This window comes from Garra rufa, chromosome 4 (assembly GCF_049309525.1).
Source record: "Garra rufa chromosome 4, GarRuf1.0, whole genome shotgun sequence".
Lineage (NCBI taxonomy): Eukaryota > Metazoa > Chordata > Actinopteri > Cypriniformes > Cyprinidae > Garra > Garra rufa.
The window spans coordinates 14,099,865-14,123,764 of NC_133364.1; the positions used below are offsets into that span (position 1 = coordinate 14,099,865).

The 23,900-nt window shown below is 35.6% G+C and overlaps 1 protein-coding gene across 1 annotated transcript in view; it reads left to right on the forward strand.

The window, feature by feature from the left end:
• The window catches only part of tmem178bb (transmembrane protein 178Bb), a 114,016-nt gene that overhangs the window by 49,741 nt on the left and 40,375 nt on the right, over positions 1–23,900 (forward strand). The window contains exon 3 of the mRNA XM_073838690.1: positions 5,962–6,075. Coding sequence (XP_073694791.1) covers positions 5,962–6,075 — 114 coding nt within the window. The remainder of the gene's footprint in view (positions 1–5,961; positions 6,076–23,900) is intronic.

A 23,900-nucleotide genomic window follows, 5' to 3' on the forward strand; every position in this document is an offset into this window, starting at 1 on the left:
ATCTTTTTAGGCATTGAATGCTCTGTGTAGTAAATGCTGCTCTATCTGAAAGCTTGTGAAAATAACACATTATTTTAAGGTAATTGGACTTAATTTAGTTTTTCCTCTTTTAAGACACGCAGCAGCACAGCTTCAACCTTGCACACGAGCAGATTCGTTTCCTCTCTGGAGAAGCATTTAGTTTTTGCTTTAGTTTTCACCATGTAAATATTGCATGTTGTGTCCAAAACACACCCATGGCTCATTAAGTGCACCAGCCATGCACTTAGATTGTTAAAATAGGGCCCAAAGGCAAGATGGTTACATGCTTTCATGTTATTTACGCCAAATTCAAGCCCTACCATCTAAATGTCTCAGCAGAAACCGAGACTCATCAGACCAGGCAACCTTTAACAATGTTCTGTTGACCAATTTGTGTAAATTGCAGCCTCAGTTTCTTGTTCCTATCTGACAGGACTGGCATCTAGTGTGGACTTCTGTTGCTGTAGCCCACCTTCTTCAAGGTTTAATGTGCTGTGTGGTCAGAGATGCTCTTCTGCATGCCTCAGCTGTAACAAGTGGTTATTTGAGTTACTGCTGCCTTTCCATCCTTTTCAAAAGGTCTGTCCATTCTCCTCTGACCTCTGGCATCAACAAGGCATTTTCACCCACAGAAATGCCACTCACTGGATATTTACTCTTATTCAGACCGTTCTCTGTAAACCCTAGAGATGGTTGCACATAAAAATCACAGCAGATCAGCAGTTTCGGAAATAGACAAGCCCATCTGGCATCAACAACCATGCTACATTTAAAGTCACTTAAGTCAGCTTTCATTGACATTTTGATGCTCAGTTTGAACTTCAGAAGATTGTCATGAACATATCTACATGCCTAAACTATAAAACCAGTCGTAAGTAGCATGGATATATTTGTAGCAATAGCCAACAATACACTGTATTGGTCAAAATGATCGATTTTTCTTTTATGCCAAAAAGTCATTAGGATATTAAGTAGAAATTGTGTTCCATGAAGATATTTTCTAAATTTCCTACCGTAAATATATCAAAAATAAATTTCTGATTAGTAATGCATGCTAAGAACTTCATTTGGACAACTTTAAAGGCTATTTTCTCAATATTTAGATTTTTTTGCACCCTCATATTCCAGATTTTTAAATAGTTGTATCTCGGCCAAATATTGTCCTATGAAAAGCTTATTTTTTCAGCTTTCAGATTATATAATTATGTCTTATGGCTGGTCACATTTATAATGTAAATAAAAACTTTTATTTTGGGTGTGATTAATCATGATTAATCTATTAAAAGAAATTGGTACTCTGATATGCAAGGAGGAAAAAAATGAAATCAGTCAGGCTGTCAAAAATCTAAAAAAGTGTAAATAATAAAACTAACTCAATGCATCGAGGAAAGCCAAGTGACCTTTCATTGACTGGCTCATAGCAGGACTGCAGAGAACGCTGGGAGTGTAGCTTGGCAACATTAATGCAGATTGTTCTGTAAATAGACATTTTTATGCCAGTTAAGCCATATAAAAACAACTTGACACAAGCATCGCAATGTTAAATAGAGATGAAAGCTTACAAGTCGATGGCCCTAACTGAACTCCGTATAGCTGTGTATTTGAGTCACACATCCAAACGAAAGTAAGTGCCGTGGTCCCAGTGACACTTTAAAACCTGTGATGCCTTTAGCTTTCTTTGGCGTATTTAAAATCTATTCAACTCTCCCAGGCATTGCTGGCCATCAAAAAATCTATACCCGGGAACACTGCTGTCTGGTCAGCCTGGAAGAAAGATGGTTTTGGTTTACACTCGGTCGCTGACCCGATCAGCTTCTGCTCCGCAGGGACACACAGGGCCAAGAACAATCTGTCTTACAAGCCTGTGTAACGGGAGATGTTTACAGAGTTGCTCGCGAAACCCAGCGTAAGCTGTGTTTGTTGATGAAATTTGTCATTTTATTTTAATGTTGAAATAGGGGAAAGCTGGGTGATTTGTGCCAGGGGGGAAGTAGTTCCACCCCTTGTTTCTAGAAAACCATAGAAGAAATTGGTCATGTGACCACATACTTTTGAAGAGCAATCCGATTTACCCATCCCCCAAAGAAGAGAGACACATGGCATGAGGGCTAAGCACATTTTAGCTCCAAAAACTGTTTTTTGCCTTTCAAAGTAAAATTTGTATGATCAAGGTTTTTTTATTGTTGCGTCTGAACAATTATAGACATGTTTGGAAATATTTCACACACGTTTTAGTGCTTTAGTAGGCTACACAGTGAGTCTATACAGTTAGCATAATGTTAGCTCTAAACTGTTGGATCATGCTAGTCTTTCAAAATTGTCGGTCTGGGGTAATTTGTGCCAAAGGGGGCAGGGTTAAGTTGTGCCAGTGGGATGTTAAGTAATAGTCCGGATCTAGACCAGGGTTGACCAACCCTGTTCCTGGAGATCTACCTACCAGCAGACTTTAGTTCCAGTCCTGCTCAAACACAGCTGTCTGTAATTATCACATGCTACCTAAGAGATTAATTAGCTGGTTCAAGGGTGTTTGATTAGGGTTGGAGCTGAACTTTGTAGGATGGTTGATCTCCAGGAACAGGGTTGGGCATCCCTGATCTAGACCCACATACCCACAGAGGATAATCTGTGTGAGGAGAAGAGCATGCCTCATCACTGTTTGATTTACCTGCCGTTTGTCAGTTTTTTAAGTCACAATGGCATGTTCAGAAATGTTTATAAGAAAGTAACTTCTTTCCTATATGTTACATAATTGACAGACAGCATTTTGTTGACAGATAGCGTTCTAATTATTCACAAATATCATATATTGTGTATTTGAATTTTTTTGTGGCTACACTATAAAGTCACATTGAGTAAAAACTGGCACAACTCACCCACTTTCCCCTACCATCTTTATACAGCTCATTTCAGAATCTTCAAAATGTTAATTATTTTTCCAAAATAAGAGGGATCATACAAAATGCACATTATTTTTTATTTAGTACTGACCTGAATAAGATATTTCACATAAAAGAGCTTTACATATAGTCCACAAGAGTAAAATAATAGTAATTTATAAAAATGACCCTGTTCAAAAGTTTACATACGCTTGAATCCTGAATGATCCACAGTGTTTTTTGTTTTGTTTAGTGATGGTTGTTCATGAGTCCTTTGTTTTGTCCTGAACAGTTAAACTGTCCATTGTTCTTGAGAAAAAGCCTTCAGGTCCCTCAAATTCTTTAGTTTTTCTGCATTTTTGTGTATTTGAACCATTTCCAACAGTGACTATATGATTTTGAGGTCTATCTTTTTACACTGAGGACAACTAAGGTTCAAATGCTCACTGATGCCCCAGAAGGAAAAACTATGCAGAGCCAGGGGGTGAAAACTTTTGAACAGAATGAAGATGTAATAAAAAAAAATAACATGCATTTTGTACTTTTGACCTCAACTGTATATTGAGAGCATTTCAAAAGTAGACTGCTTTCCCCAAAAAGTGTAAATATTGTGGTACCACACATATGAAATGCTGCCATATTTGGTAAAATTAATGTATGTGAGTATTAGGGGTGGGCAATATGACCAAAATCTGTTGTACTAATGAAACAACGCTAACGGTATCTAGACAAATTTAGTTATTTTGTAAGATAAATCTGGTTACCAATGATACTAGTAGCAATCCATTGCTAGCGTATCCATTTTTAACTTGTGACACTAATGATTTGTTAATCAATCTGACACTAGACCTTTCCCTGCTAACACAACATAGATTTTAGCTGGTCTAGCGGTTCCTGGAAGAATGAGATAATGGAAGACGGAGTTGAGCATTGGGACTGTAATTCTCTTTTCTGGATGATATAGGCTGCCATTTTCTATCTGCAGAGTTTCATAATCAACAGGAAATGATATCCTGAACAATAGTGCAAGCTGGAATGATTGTTGGCGTGTACGGTTAGGACACAGAAATATGTATCATTATCTTTGTCAGTCCTTTCTCACCACTGATCAGTGAAGACACATGAGCACATCATTCCTGTCTGAAGGGGAGGATGTGTGCAGGCCTCGTTCTAAAGGCCATATCATTCACAAAAGCACTTCACAGTGCTCCCAAATTAAATCACTATGTGACATATCTCATTCTCGAAGCTTGAGAGATATGCTATACAAGTCGACCAGAAAGCTTCGTAACACACTGCAGAGGAGGGAGTTCAATTGTGACACAAGCTAGAGGAAACCAGCGTTTGATTAGAAACAAAGAGAAACAGAATCAGACGACTTTGTAAATGTTGAAAAAGCCTCCTGGGGTGCTAAAAAATGAGATCTGCACGTTCTCAAAGAGAAAGAAGGAAGAAAATCGAAGGTGTGAAAATTTGTATTCTGATCGTGCTAAATACAGTGAAATGAAAATCTCTAGCAGGGGTGTGTAGTGGAATATATGGCTAGAAAATGAAGACAGTGTATATAATCTCCATTTTATTCAAAACTGCTGTTCTACTTGTCAATGCAATACACTGACTGATGGTACATTCATTACATTGTTAGCATTATAGACATGATTCACTTAAAAGAATAGTTCACGCAAAAAGAAAAATTTGCTGACGCTCACCCTCAGGCTATTCAAGATGTAGATAAGTTTGTTTTTTCATCAGAACAGATTTGAAGAAATTTAGCATCACTTGCTCACCAATGGGTTCTCTGCAATGAATGGGTGCCGTCTGAATGAAAGTCCACATGATTCTAGTCCATCAATTTACGCTTTGTGAAGCGAAAAGCTGCATGTTTGTGATAAACAAATTAATCATTAAGGCATTTTCAACTTTAAACCATTGCTTGATATGAGTCCTCTATCCATAATATTGCTTTTTCCAGTGAAAAGGTTGCCTCATCTGAATAAACAGACACAGATTGAGACTATTTATAAACGAAAACAGTCCAAAACAAATGTATCAGTGGATTTTGATGTGAGAGGAAAACAGGAAGTGATGAAGGAAGTGTTAATCTTGTATTTTGGCCAGAAGCAATGGTTTAAATGATGGATTTGTTTCTTTTAAACACTCAGCTTTTCACTTCATGAGATGAATTAATGGATCTAAGTCATGGTGATTATTTGTGGATTATTGTGTATTTATCAGCTGTTTGGACTCTCATTCTGAAGGCACCCATTCACTACAGTGGATCCATTGGTGAGCAAGTGATGCAATGCCAAATTTCAAATCTGTTTCGATGAAGAAACAAATCTAGTTTTACCTGAGGATAAGTAAACTTATCCAAATTTTCAATTTTGGGTGAATTGTTCCTTTAAAGGTGACATATCATGAAATTATGACTTTGTCCATGTTTAAGTGTTATAATTTATTCAGATCTGATTTATTGGTTTTATTTACTGTATATTGCATTGCTGCCACTCAAATCTACTATAAACATGCACTTTCTTTTCCACCTGTTTACCTTCACAGACATAACCGACTGTTTTTGTAACACCTGTGTGTTTTTAACATAAACTTGTGTGTATTTGACAGTTTAAGCGCAATAAGACATGAAAGAGGACTTAGTTTAATACTTCTGTGTGCGTGCTTCGGATGTTTAAAATAATATGGTTTAAAATGCATGATTTCAGCTTAATAGACCTGATAATCAAAACCAAACAGAGGTTTTTAGCAGAGTATCTGAGTTACAAGCTGTAAAGGCACAACCCTATTCTGGAAAAAGTGGCGGGGAGCAGCAGCTCATTTGCATTTAAAGAGACATAAAAATGATATAATAAATGATCTGTGGGGTATTTTGAGCTGAAACTTCACAGACACATTCTGGGAATACCAAAGACTATATTACATATTGTAAAAATGGTCATAATAGGTCTTTTCTAACATTTGATTATAAACACAATGGTTTGTATGTTCATACATTAACAAAAAACATTTTAAATGTACTTCAACTATTTTTTTCCTTCTCTTCTTGCAGGGTCCATTGCAAGATGCTCCTATATCAAGTACCACTACTCCTCGGCCACAATACCCAAGAATCTCTCTTACAACATCACCAAGACCATACGTCAGGATGAGTGGCATTCTCTGCGTGAGTAACATTCATTCATTATAAGTGGGACCTCAACATTCCAAAAGCATTAATATCTCAAACTGCCATACGTACACATCAGTGTATATTTTAACCTTCAGTGCTGAGGTGAGCACTTTATAAAACTGTACAAACAGTAATCATCCCTGACCTAGTGATTTCATTTACTCAGACTTGCTAAGTAACTTGGCTAAGGTCAAAAGCCAGATACAGAAGTAGTGGGGAAACATGTTGTAATTTCATTAATTTATTTCAGGCAAGCTCTCGGTAGACCTAAAGATATAGATGAGGTGATTTGTTGTTGGCTTGTGGAAGGAGGAAGTAGGGTACATCTCTCAAAGTCAGATGTACCTTGTTGACCCACTTTTGCACAGTTCCCACTTTCCCCACATAAAAAGGAAATTATGAAGATGCTTATTATAGAGAAGTGGTGGGAAAAAATTCTAGAAAACAGAGAATGGACCATTAGTGTGCAACCTGACCCTCAGAGAGCTTAGCAAAACTGTAAAGCACATTTTTCACACTTTTTTACACATGCATCCCCTTGAGATTTTGTTTATGAAATATATGCTATATCTACTTTTTATAAATCCATTTTGCTGGTAAAAATAAAATAAAATAATAGCAATAGCAATGTTAACAGAAAATTTTACCAACCCAGAAAATTTGAAAAAAGCACAACCCAGGAACTTTTTTTTGGTACGCCTTTTTCTGCAAGCATAAAAACTAGAGCATCAGATCAGATCAGATTATTGATTTATTTACTGTATATTACACTACTGCCACTCAGATCTATTATAACCATGCAATTTCTTTCCCGCCTGTTCACCATCACAGACATAACCGACTGTGTTTTTAACATAAACTTGTGTGTATTTGACAGTTTAAGCGCAATAAGACATAAAAGAGGACTCAGTTTAACAGTCACATGCCGAGTGACAGCCGTTTTCTGTGTGCGTGCTTAGGATGTGTGCGCTCAGCAAACTGTATATCAGAAGTTTAAACACATGATTTCACCTTGATAGACATGATAATCAAAGTAGTATCTGAGTTACAAGCTGTAAAGGCACAACCCTATTCTGGAAAAAGGGGCTGGAAAAAACATGTATTTAAAATATATTTTGATATTTTGTAACATTATAATGCTTTACTGACACTATTGATACATTTAATGCATCCTTGCTGAATAAAAGCAAATGAAAGATTAGCTTGGGGAACTAATTTTCATTAAAGACAGGACTGAGAAAACATACAATACAACAAGCTTGACTAAACATGGTTTTTCTGTGTAAAGCGCACAACAACAGCGCTTCTCCTTTCTGGCTGACGTCCACAGTTGTGACACTAGTTTTCACTACAGTTTACAAAATTTACACTGAGTAAGGGGAGTGTGTAAATCTACCCAAAAGGCCTTCTCCTTGGAGGGTATTGGCTTGTTTGAAACCCTCTTAAGGGATGAGATTGTGGTTTGTAGCTGCTGTGTATCACGGATAGAAGAAAGAGCAGAATACAGCATGCCCTCAAACTGTCATGTGGTCACACTCCAATGCGCTGCGGAGATCAGCCTCTGTCAGGTGACTGAAGAGACGCCTCTCCTTTAACCCCCAAACCCACCAGTATCTACACCTCTATCTCTTCCTCGTTTTTCCAAAATCTCCAACATGGAGGGTTATGAAACTAGAGACGCATAAATGACACCGCTGGAAAGAGACGGAGCTCTCAGTGCAGTCGAGTGCAACAGATGAAAGATTTCAGTGGCGCCAAACATTTCTTACCGCTTCTATTTTGTGCCCGATATCTGGTTCGTGTGAACCTATAATCCTGTAAATGTATTTTTTGATATCAAATACTGACCCCAGATCCAGCAAGACTAATTTAAAATTTAAAAGATGGAGTTGGAGATCATGTTAAACGTTAAAATCTGGTTATCAGCCATAACATTACATAATATAACCAATATATATAGCACATAATAGTTACACTTTTTAGTTTGGGGACTAATTTTCACTATTAACTAACTATTAACTGACTTCTGCCTCAATGAACTCCTAATTCGCTGCTTATTAATAGTCAGTAAGGTAGTTGTTTTAATTAATAACCAATATGCTAGTAATATGCATGCTAATAATACTGTAATCAATAAAAAATTGCATGCACAATTAGCTATCCAGTAAAGAGGCACCTAATATCGGCTGATAAGCAAAATACGATACAGATGTATTGTGCATCTCTAGTTAAAACACTTCTCATACACACTTGAGCTTAGATTACAATGTGTTCACATGGTATTTAGAGTCACCCAGTGTGTCATTTGATCCAAGCGTTCTGACCTACACTATAAAGAAAGATGTGTAAGGGTCAATTTCTTGGTTAAGGTCAGGCTGAGATGTTTAATGTTCTTATTACGGCTTATACAGCTGCTCCAACAAATCAAACAGTCTGATGAAACCCTTTCCTGTGGTGAGAGATCCTTAAATGTAAAAAAAAGAATTAACAGAAGACATGGCCTTTAAGGCTTTGACTCCATTGAGCGCCATATTGATTTTAGGGATGCCAAGAGAGGTCAAGAGATCAAGAAGTCTCCATTAGTGGACATTGAGGAGTAAATTACTCTAGTACTGTCTGGGAAATGTGTCTGAGCCTTCCCCAAAAGAGTCCCTAGATTCTCAAGCGGCCGCTGGTGAGAGTGTGAGATCAAAGCTTGTGTTTTGATGTCTAGAATCAACAGAACAGGTAACGCTCAAGCGTCACGGCAGCTTGTGTTGTTTTTGCTTGTGTCTCGCTCGGATGAGAACCGAGACCTGACATTTCATAAAGTGTGTGAAATTGAACAAAGGGAGGTTAGAACATTTCCTGCGCTCTCATAATGCTTATCTGCTGGCGAGTGACATCAGCAAAACTTCAGAAGGCTGTGGGATATACACAGCACTCATTTGTACTTGTCAGTCAACACACCAGGAAACCGACTATACCAGCAAGAAAAGTCACAAAAGACGACACGACTGCTATTATATGCGATTTGAAAGCAAAAGATGAGACTCCACAGAAGCCAAAATCACTTGTTTTATAGCGACGGACGGCATATTCAGCTCAAAACTCCGAATGCTTTTGGCGTTTCGGCTTCAGATGAAGACGGCCTGGTTCAGTAACTTCAGCAGCTTAGGGATTTTGTAAGATCAAAAGGAAGCACCAAAAATGAGCAGCAGGAAGCTGTCAATGAACATGACAGGAAATAATCTGCCGTGATGCGTAAAGGTGCCCAAAGAGGCGAATTATGATCTCGCTTTCCCAAATCCTCCAGATCTCGGTGCACTCAACTCAGAAACTGCTTAGTGCTTCAGAGACCAAAGAGAGTCAAGCATTGGATTTAAAAAGAAAGTGGAAAGAAGAAGAAGAAGGAAAAGGAAAAAAAAGAAATCAAAAGGATTTTAAAAAGTCAGTCTTCTATTATTATTAGGGCCAATCAATTAAAAATGTACTTGCGTAATCCAATTAATCACATTACTGAATCAAATTAATTGCAATTAATCACAGTTGAGGTCAAAAGTTTATACCCCCCTTTCAGAATCTGCAAAATGTTAATAATTTTACCAAAATAAGAGGGATCATACAAAATGCATGTTATTGTTTATTTAGTACTGACCTGAATAAGATATTATGTTTACATAAATGTGACCCTGGACCACAAAACCAGTCTTAAGTCGCTGGGGTATATTTGTAGCAATAGCCAAAAATACATTGTATGGGTCAAAATTATTGATTTTTCTTTTATGCCAAAAATCATTAGGAAATTAAGTAAAGATCGTGTTCCATTAAGATTTTTTTGTAAAATTCCTACTATAAATATATCAAAAAATAATTTTTGATTATTAATATGCATTGTTAAGAACTGAATTTGGAGAACTTTAAAGGTGATTTTCTCAGTATTTAGATTTTTTGCACCCTCAGATTCCAGATTTTCAAATAGATGTATCTCGGCCAAATATTGTCCTATCCTAACAAACCATATATCAATAGAAAGCTTATTTATTGAGCTTTCATATGATGTATACATCTCAGTTTTGTAAAATTTAACCTTATGACTGGTTTTGTGGTCCAGGGTCACAAATGATGTTTACATGTAGTCCACAAGAGAAAATATTAGTTGAATTTATAAAAATGACCCTGTTCAAAAGTTTACATTCCCTTGATTCTTAATACTGTGCTTTTTGTTCAGTGATAGTTGTTCATAAGTCCCTTGTTTGTCCTGAATAGTTAAACTGCCTGCTGTTCTTCAGAAAACTCCTTCAGGTCCCATAAATTATTTGGTTTTCCAGCATTTTTGTGTATTTGAACCCTTTTCAACAATGACTGTATGATTCTGAGATCCATCTTTGCCTACTGAGGCCAACTGAGGGACTCATATGCAACTATTACAGAAGGATCAAACACCCATTGATGCTCCAGAAGGAAAAAGCATCATTAAGAGCTGTGGGGTGAAAACTTTTGAACAGAATGGAAATGTGTACATTTTTCTTATTTTGCCTAAATATCATTTTTTTTTTAATTTAGCACTGCCCTTCAGAAGCTACAGAAGATACATGTTTCCCAAAAGACAAAATAAGTTCAATTTACCCTGATCTTTAAATTCAATATGCATGTTTTTTTTTTTCCTTCTGGGGCATCAGTGAGCATTCAAACGTTCTGTAATAGTTGCATATGAGTCCCTCAGTTGTCCTCAGTGTGAATAGATGGATCTCAAAATCATACGGCAATAGTTGGAAATGGTTGAAATACACAAAAATGCTGAAAAACCAACAAATTTGTGGGACCTGAAGGACTTTTCTAAAGAACAGCGGGCAGTTTAACTGTTCAGGACAAACAAGGCACAGAATTTTTTTTTTTGGGTGAACTATTCCTTTAAAGCTACATACTTAAGTGAAGCTGCTTCTTATGCAAAACGTTCGTTTGATAGCTTGATGATTGTTGTCTTGGGACCTTGCTAAAAACAGGACCTGTAATGACATACTAACATCCTAAGTGGTAATTTAGTCTTTACCCCAGAGTGGGATACGCAGAGGAAATGAATTGTTAAGAGTAATTAACTGTCACTGCTGTAATCAGACACTATTAAGGTGGGATGGAGCACCATCTCTGTACTTACATTTAAACTGATTGAGCGTTAACCTTCATTGTATTTATTGTACTTTGAATGTGACCACAATACAGCATTCACTTCTCTGCACACTACTGATGTATTCTCTTCAAGACAAGACATTTCCATGTGTCTAGGCAATGATAAATGGAAATTTGAAATGGTGTCATCATGCAAACCATCTGGGCCTGACATGAACAAGGACGCCATTACAGCGCACACCAGAGGAGCGGAGGGAGCAGTTGAGAAATCTCTCAACAGCCATTTGGCATTTTGACATCCATGATCATTATATTTTCTTTCACAAAGCTGAGAGACCTTTTCCTCTGTGCTAGGTGAACCATCAATAGCTATTTTGACAGTTAGAGACTCTGATCTTTTGTTGACCTCTTTCATTCAGCAGTCAAGAAGCTGAGATACACCAAATAACAGTATATGTAATTGCATGTTGACAGAGCAAAGGGTGAAGTCAACATGAAACAGAAATGTGACATATTTCATGGCTGTAATGTGTTGTAAACAAGATATTTAGTGGGGGGAAAAATGTGGGGCAGGACTTTTTGTCCATTAATTGGATTGTGAAGAGTGGTCTCAATATGACAAGAGGGCTTGAAATGCAAAAGGGTTTCAGATGGATTTTTTTTTACATTTCTGCAAAGTGACTTTACATTGCTTTTTGCGAATTTTGCGACAAAGTGAAATGTTCAGTGAATGGAAATGAGCAGTTTTTTGCAAGATTTTCGATGACTGACACGGAAGAGAAGGAAATGTTGAATAAAATCTTTTTTTTTTTTTTGTTTTCTTTTGTTTCTCATAGCTTCATAAAATTACGGTTGAACCACTGATGTCACATGGACTGTTTTAACAATGTTCTTACTACCTTTCTGGGCCTTGAATATGTCAGTTGCATTGCTGTCTAAGCAAGCTCAGAAAACTCTCAGATTTAATCAAAAATAATTGTGTTTTCAAGATGAACAAAGGTCTAAAAGGTTCGGAACAACATGAGAGTTTAAAAATAATGTACTACCCACACCAAACGCTACCTTAATCCTAACCTGTAGTGTTCAAAATAGTGAACTTGAGTTCAAATTCATTTGGTAGTCATGCCATTTTAGCTTGCTTGCAAGTCTTTTACCTCTTTCAATGTGACTTTGCGCTACGCATCGCAGTTGCAATGCTGTACTGAGCGAGTTTACTATGTTAGAAATGTCATGCATATGTATTAGTTTACAAGTTTGTATTAGTTTTACTGCCTCTAGTGTTTATTTGAGCTGGAAACTGCAGTGAATTGTATGTACAACCCCTGGCAAAAGAATTGCCACACTTAGACATTGTTCATCCATTTTTTTTTACTTCGTAACAAATAAACAAATCACAGAAATGAAACAAAACTATTTTTGTTTATTAATTTAACATTCTGGTTATGTGAAACACACCTCAAACAAATTAGATTAAGCTCTTTTAATTAATGGAAAATTATTTTCCATATCAACTACAGGAAAAAAGTATGGAATCATTCAGTGTTGAGGAAAAAAATATGGAATCATCAACCAAAAAACACAATTAGTACTTTGTTGCTCCTCCTCTGGCATTTATGATGGCCTGAATTCTTTAGGGCATGGACTTCACTAATGAAAAACAATATTCTTGATAAAGCTGGCTTCAACATTCTTGAATAGCGGTTGACAGATCAGCTTTGCAAGACTGAACCTTGTCATGGACCAGTTTTTCAATTTCCACCATACATTTTCAATCGGATTGAGATCCAGACTGTTTGTTGGCCTCGTCATTGAGTTGATGTGCCTTTCCTGAAGAAAAGCATTAACACTCTTTGCTCTGTGGCAAGGTCCATTATCATACTAAAATCATCACCAAACTTCTTTTCTATTGATGGAATGAGAAAAGTGTCCAAAGTTTCAATGTAAACCTGTGAATTGGCTGTTGAGGTAAAGATTGCCATTTCCCCTGATCTTTTACCTGACATGCAACCCCATATTATAAATGAGTTGGATAATTTGATTGTTTTCTTCAGGCAGTCATCTTTATATATTTCATTAGAATGGCACAAGACAAAAGATCCAGCATCATCTTCTTGTCCATTGCAGATTTGTGATTCATCACTGTATATCACTTTCATCCAATCATCCACACATGACTTCTTCTCTTTAGCCCACTCTAATCTTGTTTTCTTCTGTTTATGTGTTAATGCTGGTTTTCATTTGCCCTTTCTATATGTAAATCTCATTTCATTCAGCCAGTTTCTTACAGTTATGTCACACATATCGACTCCTGTTTCTGCCGATTTGTTCATTTGTTTCGTTGTGCATTTTCTATTTTTAAGGCAATTTGCTTTGAGTTTTCTATCTTGACGCTTTGATGTCTTCCTTGATCTGATCTCCATTTTGTTTATACTTTATACACCAAATTTTAGAAACAATTTCCAACTTAGACCCAACTTCTTTTGCCACAATCTATGATGGATTTCCATCTTGAAGGAGTTTTATAATCCTTTCCATCATTTCAACTGACAGCTTTCTTGTTGGGGACATGTTTCCTTACAATTAGCCAAGTTCAACAGCTTGTTAACGTCTGTGAGCACTCTCTTTTAACTGCTGGCTAATTAGCATTTTAGATATGTTTAGATATTTATTTCAGAAATACAAAATACAAGATGATTCCATATTTTTTTCCTCAACATTGAATGATTCCATAATTTTCGCCCTACTTGATATGGAAAATAATTTTCCATTAATTAAAAGAGCTTAATCTCATTAGTTTGAGGTATGTTTCACATATACACAATGTTGAATTAATAAACAAAAATTATTTTGTGTCGTATCTGTGATTTGTTTATTTGCAATGAAGTAAACAAAATGAGTGAACAACATCTAAGTGTGGTGATTCCATACTTTTTGCCAGGGGTTTTATATTGTAGGTATGTCTCTGGAGTTGTAGGTAGAGGCACGTATTTCCAGTGCATCTGGGTTGTAAACCTTACCGTAATCCTAAAAATACTGTTAACAAATACACACTTAAGATAAAAATGCTTTTGCTAAAGCAACCATGCCATTTTAGCTTGCTTGTACAAGTCTTTGAACTCTTTTATTACTTTGCATCGCAATTGCAATACTGTACCGGGTGAGCTTCTGAGCAAGTTTATTATGTTAGAAAAACCATACATATGGAACTGGTTATATGATGCACACTTCAAATGCATTTGTTTACAAATCACGCACAAAAGTAAAAACATATTGAGGTCAGGACATGTTTTTTTCTAAGGAATTTTTTTTAGCTTGCTAATGCAAGTGTTTGAGGTCTTTTTATCCCTTTGCATCACAATTGCAATGTTGTACCAGGTGTGCTACTGAGCAAGTTTACTATGTACTATTTATGTGATGCAAACAACGAAATGCATTAGTTTAAAGATCATGCTTTATAGTAAAAGCATATAAAGGTCAGGGCATGCCATTGTTCAAGGAATCATGTGAAAAAAGCCTTTCTTAATTGATAAACTGCCCTGTACTCACAATTTGTGTGAAAGGAATAAAAAATGCAGCCGTTTTACAGCCTCTAGTGTTAATTTGATCTGGAACTGCATTGCAATATGTATACTTCAGTATGAGATTATTTTATTTTCGTACATGAAACAAAATTGTAATGGTTATAGAATGAGCTACCAGTTTTTGGAAACACTAATTCCACCTGAAACTAAATAATTTCTTAATAAGTTGATTAATATTACAAATGTGACCTTGCAAACTTGTTGTACGGATGAAAACTGACACAACGTGAGAAAGCGGTGAATAAATGTGCCATTATCAGGCACCAAACATCCTGTCATACTATTCACATTATTCAAATCCTTATTTACAAACATAATCCTCTCTGTACCAGATAACCTTGTCTGCATAAAACATGTATAAAGACCTTGGTCATTTTAGAGTCATTTATAGAAACCGTCACAATGCAGTTTATTTTTTTTTATCACAAACAAGACAAAACTGTCTCCTAAAAATTAACATTTCAGCTGAGAAATCCACAAGCGCATTTACATAGCACGAGTTTGCTAATCCCTTTGCTATTAATTACAAACTGCGAGTTCTTTGTCCTGCCAGTTTTAGCGATTGCACAATTTTGACTCTCAATTATCCACACTCATGCACCACATCCTCAACAGACAACTGAACGGCAGAATGTACCGCATCGACACCTCCCATTTTTAGATGATTGATGGGTAATACAATGAACAGACTATAAATGAACAAGGAAAGATAGAATGATATAAGAGCAAAGCTTAGAGCTCTAGATCGATGGACTTTACACATATGCTCACGGGGCATTTCAGATTAGCCAGTGTTCCCTGTGGGTTTGGCTGTGACCGCCACGTCCAGAAGGGCTGTAATCTGTCAGACGGTCGCCTAGTGATTAGTCTGCGGATGGCCGAGTGGAAGTTGCCCAGTGGCCACGAATCAGCGGCTTACTTTGATCTCTGAGCTCGGATGGAGAGAAAACTGCCATACTATTGCAAGTGCTGTTCACACATGCAAAACCAAAATATGGAGCTGAATCAGATCAATAACACGGTTTATAAACAAAGAATAATCTCCATACTGAAGCATCGGCTTGTAATGCCTAAAAATTCAGAATTTCTAACACTAGTAAATAAATATTAGCATTGGAAAATGGCGCAATTATATGCAGTAAGCTTGCATGACATCTACAAAGGTTGAATGTTCCAGACGCACACAGCTACAGTCTATTCCAGTGAAAAATGTTGGCCAGATTACAGTGTTTTCAAATAAATTGAGCTCTTTCCCCCCACCTTCGGTCATACAGAGGCCGCTGAATCACTTTCTGGCTGCTCTAAGCTCTAGTGTTTAGTACTTGCAGATTAAATTAGGCCATGAATTCATCACGAAGGCCATTGGCACAAAAAACATGACGAGATAAAAACATAGTCACCCTGTAAGCCGCGTCTGTTTTTCTTCTGCTGAGTAGGAGTAGGCTGTCAAGGTCAAGAATTTGAACCCACGGTGTCTTGGTGGCCATGTGTTTCTTTTGCTCGTAACATCATGCTTTTCAACTCGAATGCGAACAAAAAAGATATCCTTGAGATTCTCATTCCTGCAACAATAGATAGCCATGGCGGGCTTACAAAAGTGGTCTAGATAGTGAAAATGATTTAGATGATGATTTTTAATTCTTGATGGACCAAGCATGAGATTTAGGATGTTTCTGTATAAGTCATACGTTAGTGTTTCAAAATCTGGAATCTGATGGTGCAAAAAAATCTAAATAATGAGAAAATCACCTTTTGGCATAGAAGAAAAATCTATAATTGTATATTTGGCTATTACTACAAAAATACCTGTGCTACTGAAAAAAAAAAACATCACAAATATAAATTTTAAGTGTATACAGTATTTGCTAAAAGTATGTTTTGGATTACACTCCAATATTATTAACTGATCGTATATGCTTTTGTTGCACCCATCTGTTCATATCTGTTCATACTTTTAAAATAATCATGTTTAATAGTGGAATTTGTTTGTGAAAACTATATTACCAATGATGCTGTACAGAAAATTCCACCAATCAGAGTTGCAGCAAGCAAACTGTGCAAGGAGATGTTTAGATCTTTGAAGTACTGACGCACTTAAAATACTTTAATATTTCATATTTTACAATAAAATCAAAATTCTTTTTTTTTCTCTATAGGTTGATTGGCTTGGTTCATGGCTTACAGTCGTGGCCAAAAGTTTTGAGAATGACACAAATATTAGTTTTCACAAAGTTTGCTGCTAAACTGCTTTTAGATCTTTGTTTCAGTTGTTTCTGTGATGTACTGAAATATAATTACAAGCACTTCATACGTTTCAAAGGCTTTTATCGACAATTACATGACATTTATGCAAAGAGTCAGTATTTGCAGTGTTGGCCCTTCTTTTTCAGGACCTCTGCAATTCGACTGGGCATGCTCTCAATCAACTTCTGGGCCAAATCCTGACTGATAGCAACCCATTCTTTCATAATCACTTCTTGGAGTTTGTCAGAATTAGTGGGTTTTTGTTTGTCCACCCACCTCTTGAGGATTGACCACAAGTTCTAATGGGATTAAGATCTGGGGAGTTTCCAGGCTATGGACCCAAAATTTCGACGTTTTGTTCCCCGAGCCACTTAGTTGTCACTTTTGCCTTATGGCACGGTGCTCCATCGTGCTGGAAAATGCATTGGTCTTCACCAAACTGTTGTTGGATTGTTGGAAGAAGTTGCTGTTGGAGGGTGTTTTGGTCCCATTCTTTATTCATGGCTGTGTTTTTGGGCGAAATTGTGAGTGAGCCCACTCCCTTGGATGAGAAGCAACCCCACACATGAATGGTCTCAGGATGCTTTACTGTTGGCATGACACAGGACTGATGGTAGCGCTCACCTTTTCTTCTCCGGACAAGCCTTTTTCCAGACGCCCCAAACAATTGGAAAGAGGCTTCATCGGAGAATATGACTTTGCCCCAGTCCTCAGCAGTCCATTCGCCATACTATTTGCAGAAGATCAATCTGACCCTGATGGGTTTTTTTGGAGAGAAGTAGCTTTTTTGCTGCCCTTCTTGACACCAGGCCATCTTCCAAAAGTCTTGGCCTCACTGTGTGTCCAGATGCGCTCACACCTGCCTGCTGCCATTCCTGAGCAAGCTCTGCACTGGTGGCACTCCGATCCCGCAGCTGAATCCTCTTTAGGAGACGATCCTGGCGCTTGCTGGACTTTCTTGGACGCCCTGAAGCCTTCTTAACAAGAATTTAACTTTCCTTGAAGTTCTTGATGATCCTATAAATTGTTGATTTAGGTGCAATCTTAGTAGCCACAATATCCTTGCCTGTGAAGCCATTTTTATGCAACGCAATGATGGCTGCACGCGTTTCTTTGCAGGTCACCATGATTAACAATGGAAGAACAATGATTTCAAGCATCACCCTCCTTTTAACATGTCAAGTCTGCCATTCTAACCCAATCAGCCTGACATAATGATCTCCAGCCTTGTGCTCGTCAACATTCTCACCTGAGTTAACAACACGATTACTGAAATGATCTCAGCAGGTCCTTTAATGACAGCAATGAAATGCAGTGGAAAGTTTTTTTTGGGATTAAGATAATTTTCATGGCAAAGAAGGGCTATGCAATTCATCTGATCACTCTTCATAACATTCTGGAGTATATGAAAATTGCTATTATAAAAACTTAAGCAGCAACTTTTCCAATTTCCAATATTTATGTAATTCTCAAAACTTTTGGCCATGACTGTATAACACTATAACAAAGACTTTTTTAAATCCCTATGGGATAAATGAATCAACCAATGATCAACCAATTTGAAAAGTCACAGCATTGAGTAATGTAGTTGAATATGTTGACTACACTCTTAAAAATCTTGCATATTCATATCCTTTGAAATTAACTTCATTAAATGTATTGCATTATATGGTATATATTTGATTTTATTATATATATATATATATAAGGCTAAAAAAAATTAATTTGATTTTCAATTATAATTCATTAGCTTATAAACGTTTTTTTTTCCTCCTCAGATTTGGAAATACTTTTTTGCTTTAAATTAAGTGCTGTAACATTGAGATTCATCTCACAGCTAGTTGGTTTAGTTATGGCACTCTTTTGATTTTTATATTAAATCCTAGTGGAATGAAAAAATGAATACATCCGGAAAAAATACCACTGTAAATTGGGTGGTAACTGTTAAACTCTACTGGCTCTACATCTGCTTAACTGATCCAGGAACTGTTTCTGAATCCCTCTAGTTCTATAGGGAGAACCTGCCGTCCTCTAGATTAGCACGTACAGGAGAACAGAGAAGCGTAGCCAATTAAAAAAGGGGGAGGGATGGGTGAGGACATTATAACCGAGCATGAATATGCCTGCTCTGTCCCACAAGAGAACAGCTTCTGGCTTTGTTGCTGTAGGTGATGGCATCCATAGAGACTTTCCTGGATTAGTTGAACTGCTGGACTGGAGCTGCGGCTCTGAGTTCATTAAGCGCTTCACTGGGAGAAGTTTAATGACAAACGCTCTAATGGTCCTTCCATAACTGACGCAGTGGAAAGCGAGGGATGTATCGAGCACTTCAGAGGCCTAAGAGAATATTTTCTCGCTTGAAGTCTGACCTAAAAATAGGTGCGCACGTACACAGCATTAACGGCTCGATTAAAACCCGTTCACATCATTCAGTGCATTTCAGCATTGTTATCCCGTATTCTTAACATGTGGTTGTAGCAACCTGATCTAATGACGAAAATGTACCAGTTGGGCCTTTTTCGCAAGATGCAAAATACGTACCGCCACCAAAAATGTACGTTTTATGTGACTTTGGTTTTGTATGTGTCACAGCGGTTCTGACTTAAAAATGTGAATTGAGTGGCACGATAACTCTAATGATCTGTGATGTTTTAAAATAACGTACCATCTGCGTACACCTGAACCTACCCGATAATATGAACTAAAGCGAATGTGATGTAAAAACATAATCGTAAGCATGCCATTTTAGTTTGTTTTTCAATCTCTAATCTTTTAGCGTGATTCATGTTTTTCACAGGATTCGTACCCAAGGATACCGCATCGGAAGTCCAAATCAATGCCGCCTTAGCTACCAAGCAAGCTTGTTATGTCTGGAAAGCAAAACACATGAAACTGTAATCGTAACTGTGGAAGAAAATGATTATAAGTGCTCACTGTTTTACTGCCTCTAGTGTTCATTTTTGTTAAAAAACTGCAGTCATATGCACTTATTGGTACATATTTTGCATCTTGCGAAAAAAGTTCTCACAGGTACGTTTTTTTGTCATGTAGGGTTGTTGAATTTGAGCACATTGCATTTTGCTAAAATTAGTTGAGAGTTTTATTTCTAAGTGAATCTTGTGAAAAACATATTATGTGAAAAGATGGATTAAGAAAACAGATATTTAAATGTAATTTCTTAATATTTGGACTAAAGTCCAACTTTTGCTTTAATGACAACCACATTTAAAATGAATTTTTGTCTTTGAAATTTTGGAGATCCTAAAACATCTTCAGGTTTATATTATTGAATCACAGATTTGAGTAAAAAATGTGTAGTATATTTTTAAAAAATATATGTAAATATTTATAGTATATTTAAAATATATATATAAATATATAAATATACACTCCACATTTTATAGTAAATTGAATTATATAATATTGTTATAAATTTATGATACAATTTTTTTTTAAATTGTCATCAAATTATTGATGTCCAGGTCATATTTCTATGTAAGCCAATTTCTGCAAATAAAACAAAAAAAGGTAATTGAGACTTTTTATCTCACAATTATGACATTTTTTCTCGCAATTGCGAGTTTACGTCTCACAATTCTGCCTTTTTGTCCATCAGAATTGTGATATAAGTTTGCATAGAATTGTAAAATGTAAACTTGCAAATCTAGCTTTTTTCTCAGAATTGTGAGATATAAATTGGCAAATCTGAAATTTACCTCTGGCCAGCACAGGTGTCACTTTTGGCTTCCGACCACGTCCTCTTGAGATTTTTCACAGTGCGGAATGTCTTGTATTTTTTAATAATTCTTTTCTCTGTAGCCACTGGAACTTCAAAACATTTAGATATGGTCTTATAGCCCTTTCCTGACTTGTGAGAAGCCACAATGCGCAGCCACAGGTCCTCAGTGAGCTCCTTTGTCTTAGCCATGACTGTCCACAAACCAACAGCAGAGAGCTTCTGTTCTTCAACTGTTAAGTTGATTAAAACAGCTGTTCCCAATGAATCAGGGTAATTAGGATGCTTTAGAACAGCTTGGACTATTTGGAATGGTATAGAACTTTGGATTTTCCCATAGACTTTGACAGTTTGCAAAGGGTATGAATAATTTTGAACATGCCACTTTTTATTCAAATGTAAATAAAAGCTGAGAAATATTTTTTTTTCCACAATGATGCCTCTTGTACATCGTCTTATTATCTTTTGGGAGAAGCCTGTGTTTTTTTTTTATTAACAAAAAAACTTGCTGGTTGAATAAAAGTAACTTTAAGTTAGATTTTGCCAGGGGTATGAATAATTCAGGGCTTGACTGCATATAAAAGTTTCAGTGTAATAAAAATGTTACTTTTCTCAAATACTGGAAACTTCAAAACTATCAAAACAGTATCTATTTAATGCTTAATTATAATACAAATCAAATCACATCACAATGCAGAAAAAAAAATTAATGGTTGATTCCAGTACAAATGTACTTTTCATGAGCTTCATTCTTCTCATTTTTGTAACCACTCCAAGGACCAAATCCATCAAGTAAACAAAGAGTCTGAAAATACAGAAGATTCAAAAGACTAAAAGAGAGCTGCTTGTTAAACAGAAAGCGCAGTGATTGAAAAACGTGTTTCACCAAATCAGCGTGCTTGGCAGGGCATTTTCAGCATAATCACGGTCGTTAATCCACCTGATACATCTCTATATTTGTCTGTATGGATAATCCGTCTTTTTGCTATGCGTGAACGTTCCTCTTTGCCTCGAAAATAGCTTCATTCTCTTCAGCTTTGCCTCGGAGGGGCTGAGAAAGAAACTTACATTTCTCCCAGCATGTAGTGACGATGATGACTAACTAGCCCTAGAATCCAATCTTTACAGATCCTTGCTGCAAACAGTTCCTTGGAAAGCCAAGCCGCACTTTACATCTCGACATTAGAATTACATGTTGACCCCCATTTTGCAAGGCAAAGTCACAATGGCTTACAGTGCTGCATTAAAGTAAAAGCTGTTCCCCCCTGGAGCACCACTGTCTGTCACAATCAACATATTAGTAAGCATGAGTAAGTAACTATGGGGTGCCCAGTCACCTAAATTAATCATTCAGGACAGAACATGCCATAGAAGGGTCCAAATATCAAAAATAACTAGGAAAAACGCATCTATTTGCATTTTTTCCCAATTTATTCACTGTTTGAATAACCTTGGAAATAAAAGCTTTACAATTAATAACTGGATTTAACTGGATACAGTTAATAATCTGGAATTTCTTAGTCCTGTTATGTCATAATTTTTCTTAATAGCAATTTTGGAAATCCTTAAACATCTCCAGGTGTATGTGTGTGTGTACACACAGTATATATATATATATATATATATATATACATACATACAGTATATATACAGTATATATATATTTATTTATAATATATATAAATATATATAATATATATAATTTATTATAATATATATATATATATATATATATATATATATATATATATATATATATATATATATATATATATATATATGGTAATTATTTTATATTAAATTATTACTGAATCCATGCATTAATAAGTAAATAAAAATAATTAATTAGATATATACAGTATACTTAAAATTATAATGAATTAAAAGTATAAATATAGAAATAAAAAACAAGTATCTATTTAAATGAATGAATGAATGAATGAATGAATGAATAAATAGTAAGATAATTATTTCATAATAAATTATTACTAAATCCATGCATTAAGAATTAAATAAAAATAATTAATTTGACTTAGTGTAATTAATATTATAATAAATTAAGAGTATAAATATATAAATAAATAGATAAATAAAAATATAAGTATAATATATTTAAAAGGATTATCTATTTAAAATGAATAAATAAATGAATGCATGAATAAATAGTAAGCTAATTGTTTCTAAATAAATTATTACTGAATCCATGCATTAAAAAATAGATGTATAGTATATTTAAAAATATAATAAATCAAGAGTATAAATATAACTACATAAAAATATACTAAACACTGTATGCATATAAAAAGTATTTTTTTCAATAATTATATTTAGTTTAACATTATAAAATTAAATTAAATAAGAATAAACTTTAAAATTACAGTTTAACATATTTAAAATTATAATAACTTAAGAGTATAAATATAAATACATGAAACAATATACTACTGCACACATGTAAATAAAGTATTTTTATAGTATGTTTAAAATAAAAGTAAAATAATAGTAAAGAAATAAAGAAATTAAATTATTTCATTACACTAAGTATAAAGGGGGAAAAAAATATTTTATAGTAAATAAATAAATAAATAAATAGTCAGAAAAATATTTGTATAATGTAGTGCATAAAGTAAACCAATAAATTAAATAATTATAATCACGGTGCTCAAATAACTTTGAGCACATTAGCAACAGCCCTATCCTCATTATTTAACATCTGTTGGTTATGGAGTTTAAACAGCATATTTAATGCAAACAAATCAGGTGGTTTATAGTCTAGCATCATGTCCCCTTATTCACCTTGGAGCCTGGCATTGATCAAGTATAGCTCTGACACATGGAAGGTTGTGTTAAGACATGAAGACAAAGCAGGATAAATCAAAATCCATTACATGTGACACATAATAGAGCTTCCTGCCCTCCTGAGAGGACCAGACTGCTAAATAACTCCATCCCAGAATGCCCTAGTGTATTTTGACATGCATCAATTCATGTATTAATTGAGTTTAAAAATGTAAAACAGAATTTAATCTGAATATTTCAGAGCTGCACATTTCCATTCCTTTAGTAAGAAAGCAGCATACAGCTTTGAATGTTCCTGGGAAAGGCTGTGTATGTGTGTGTGTGTGTGTGTGTACATTGCCTGAAACTGT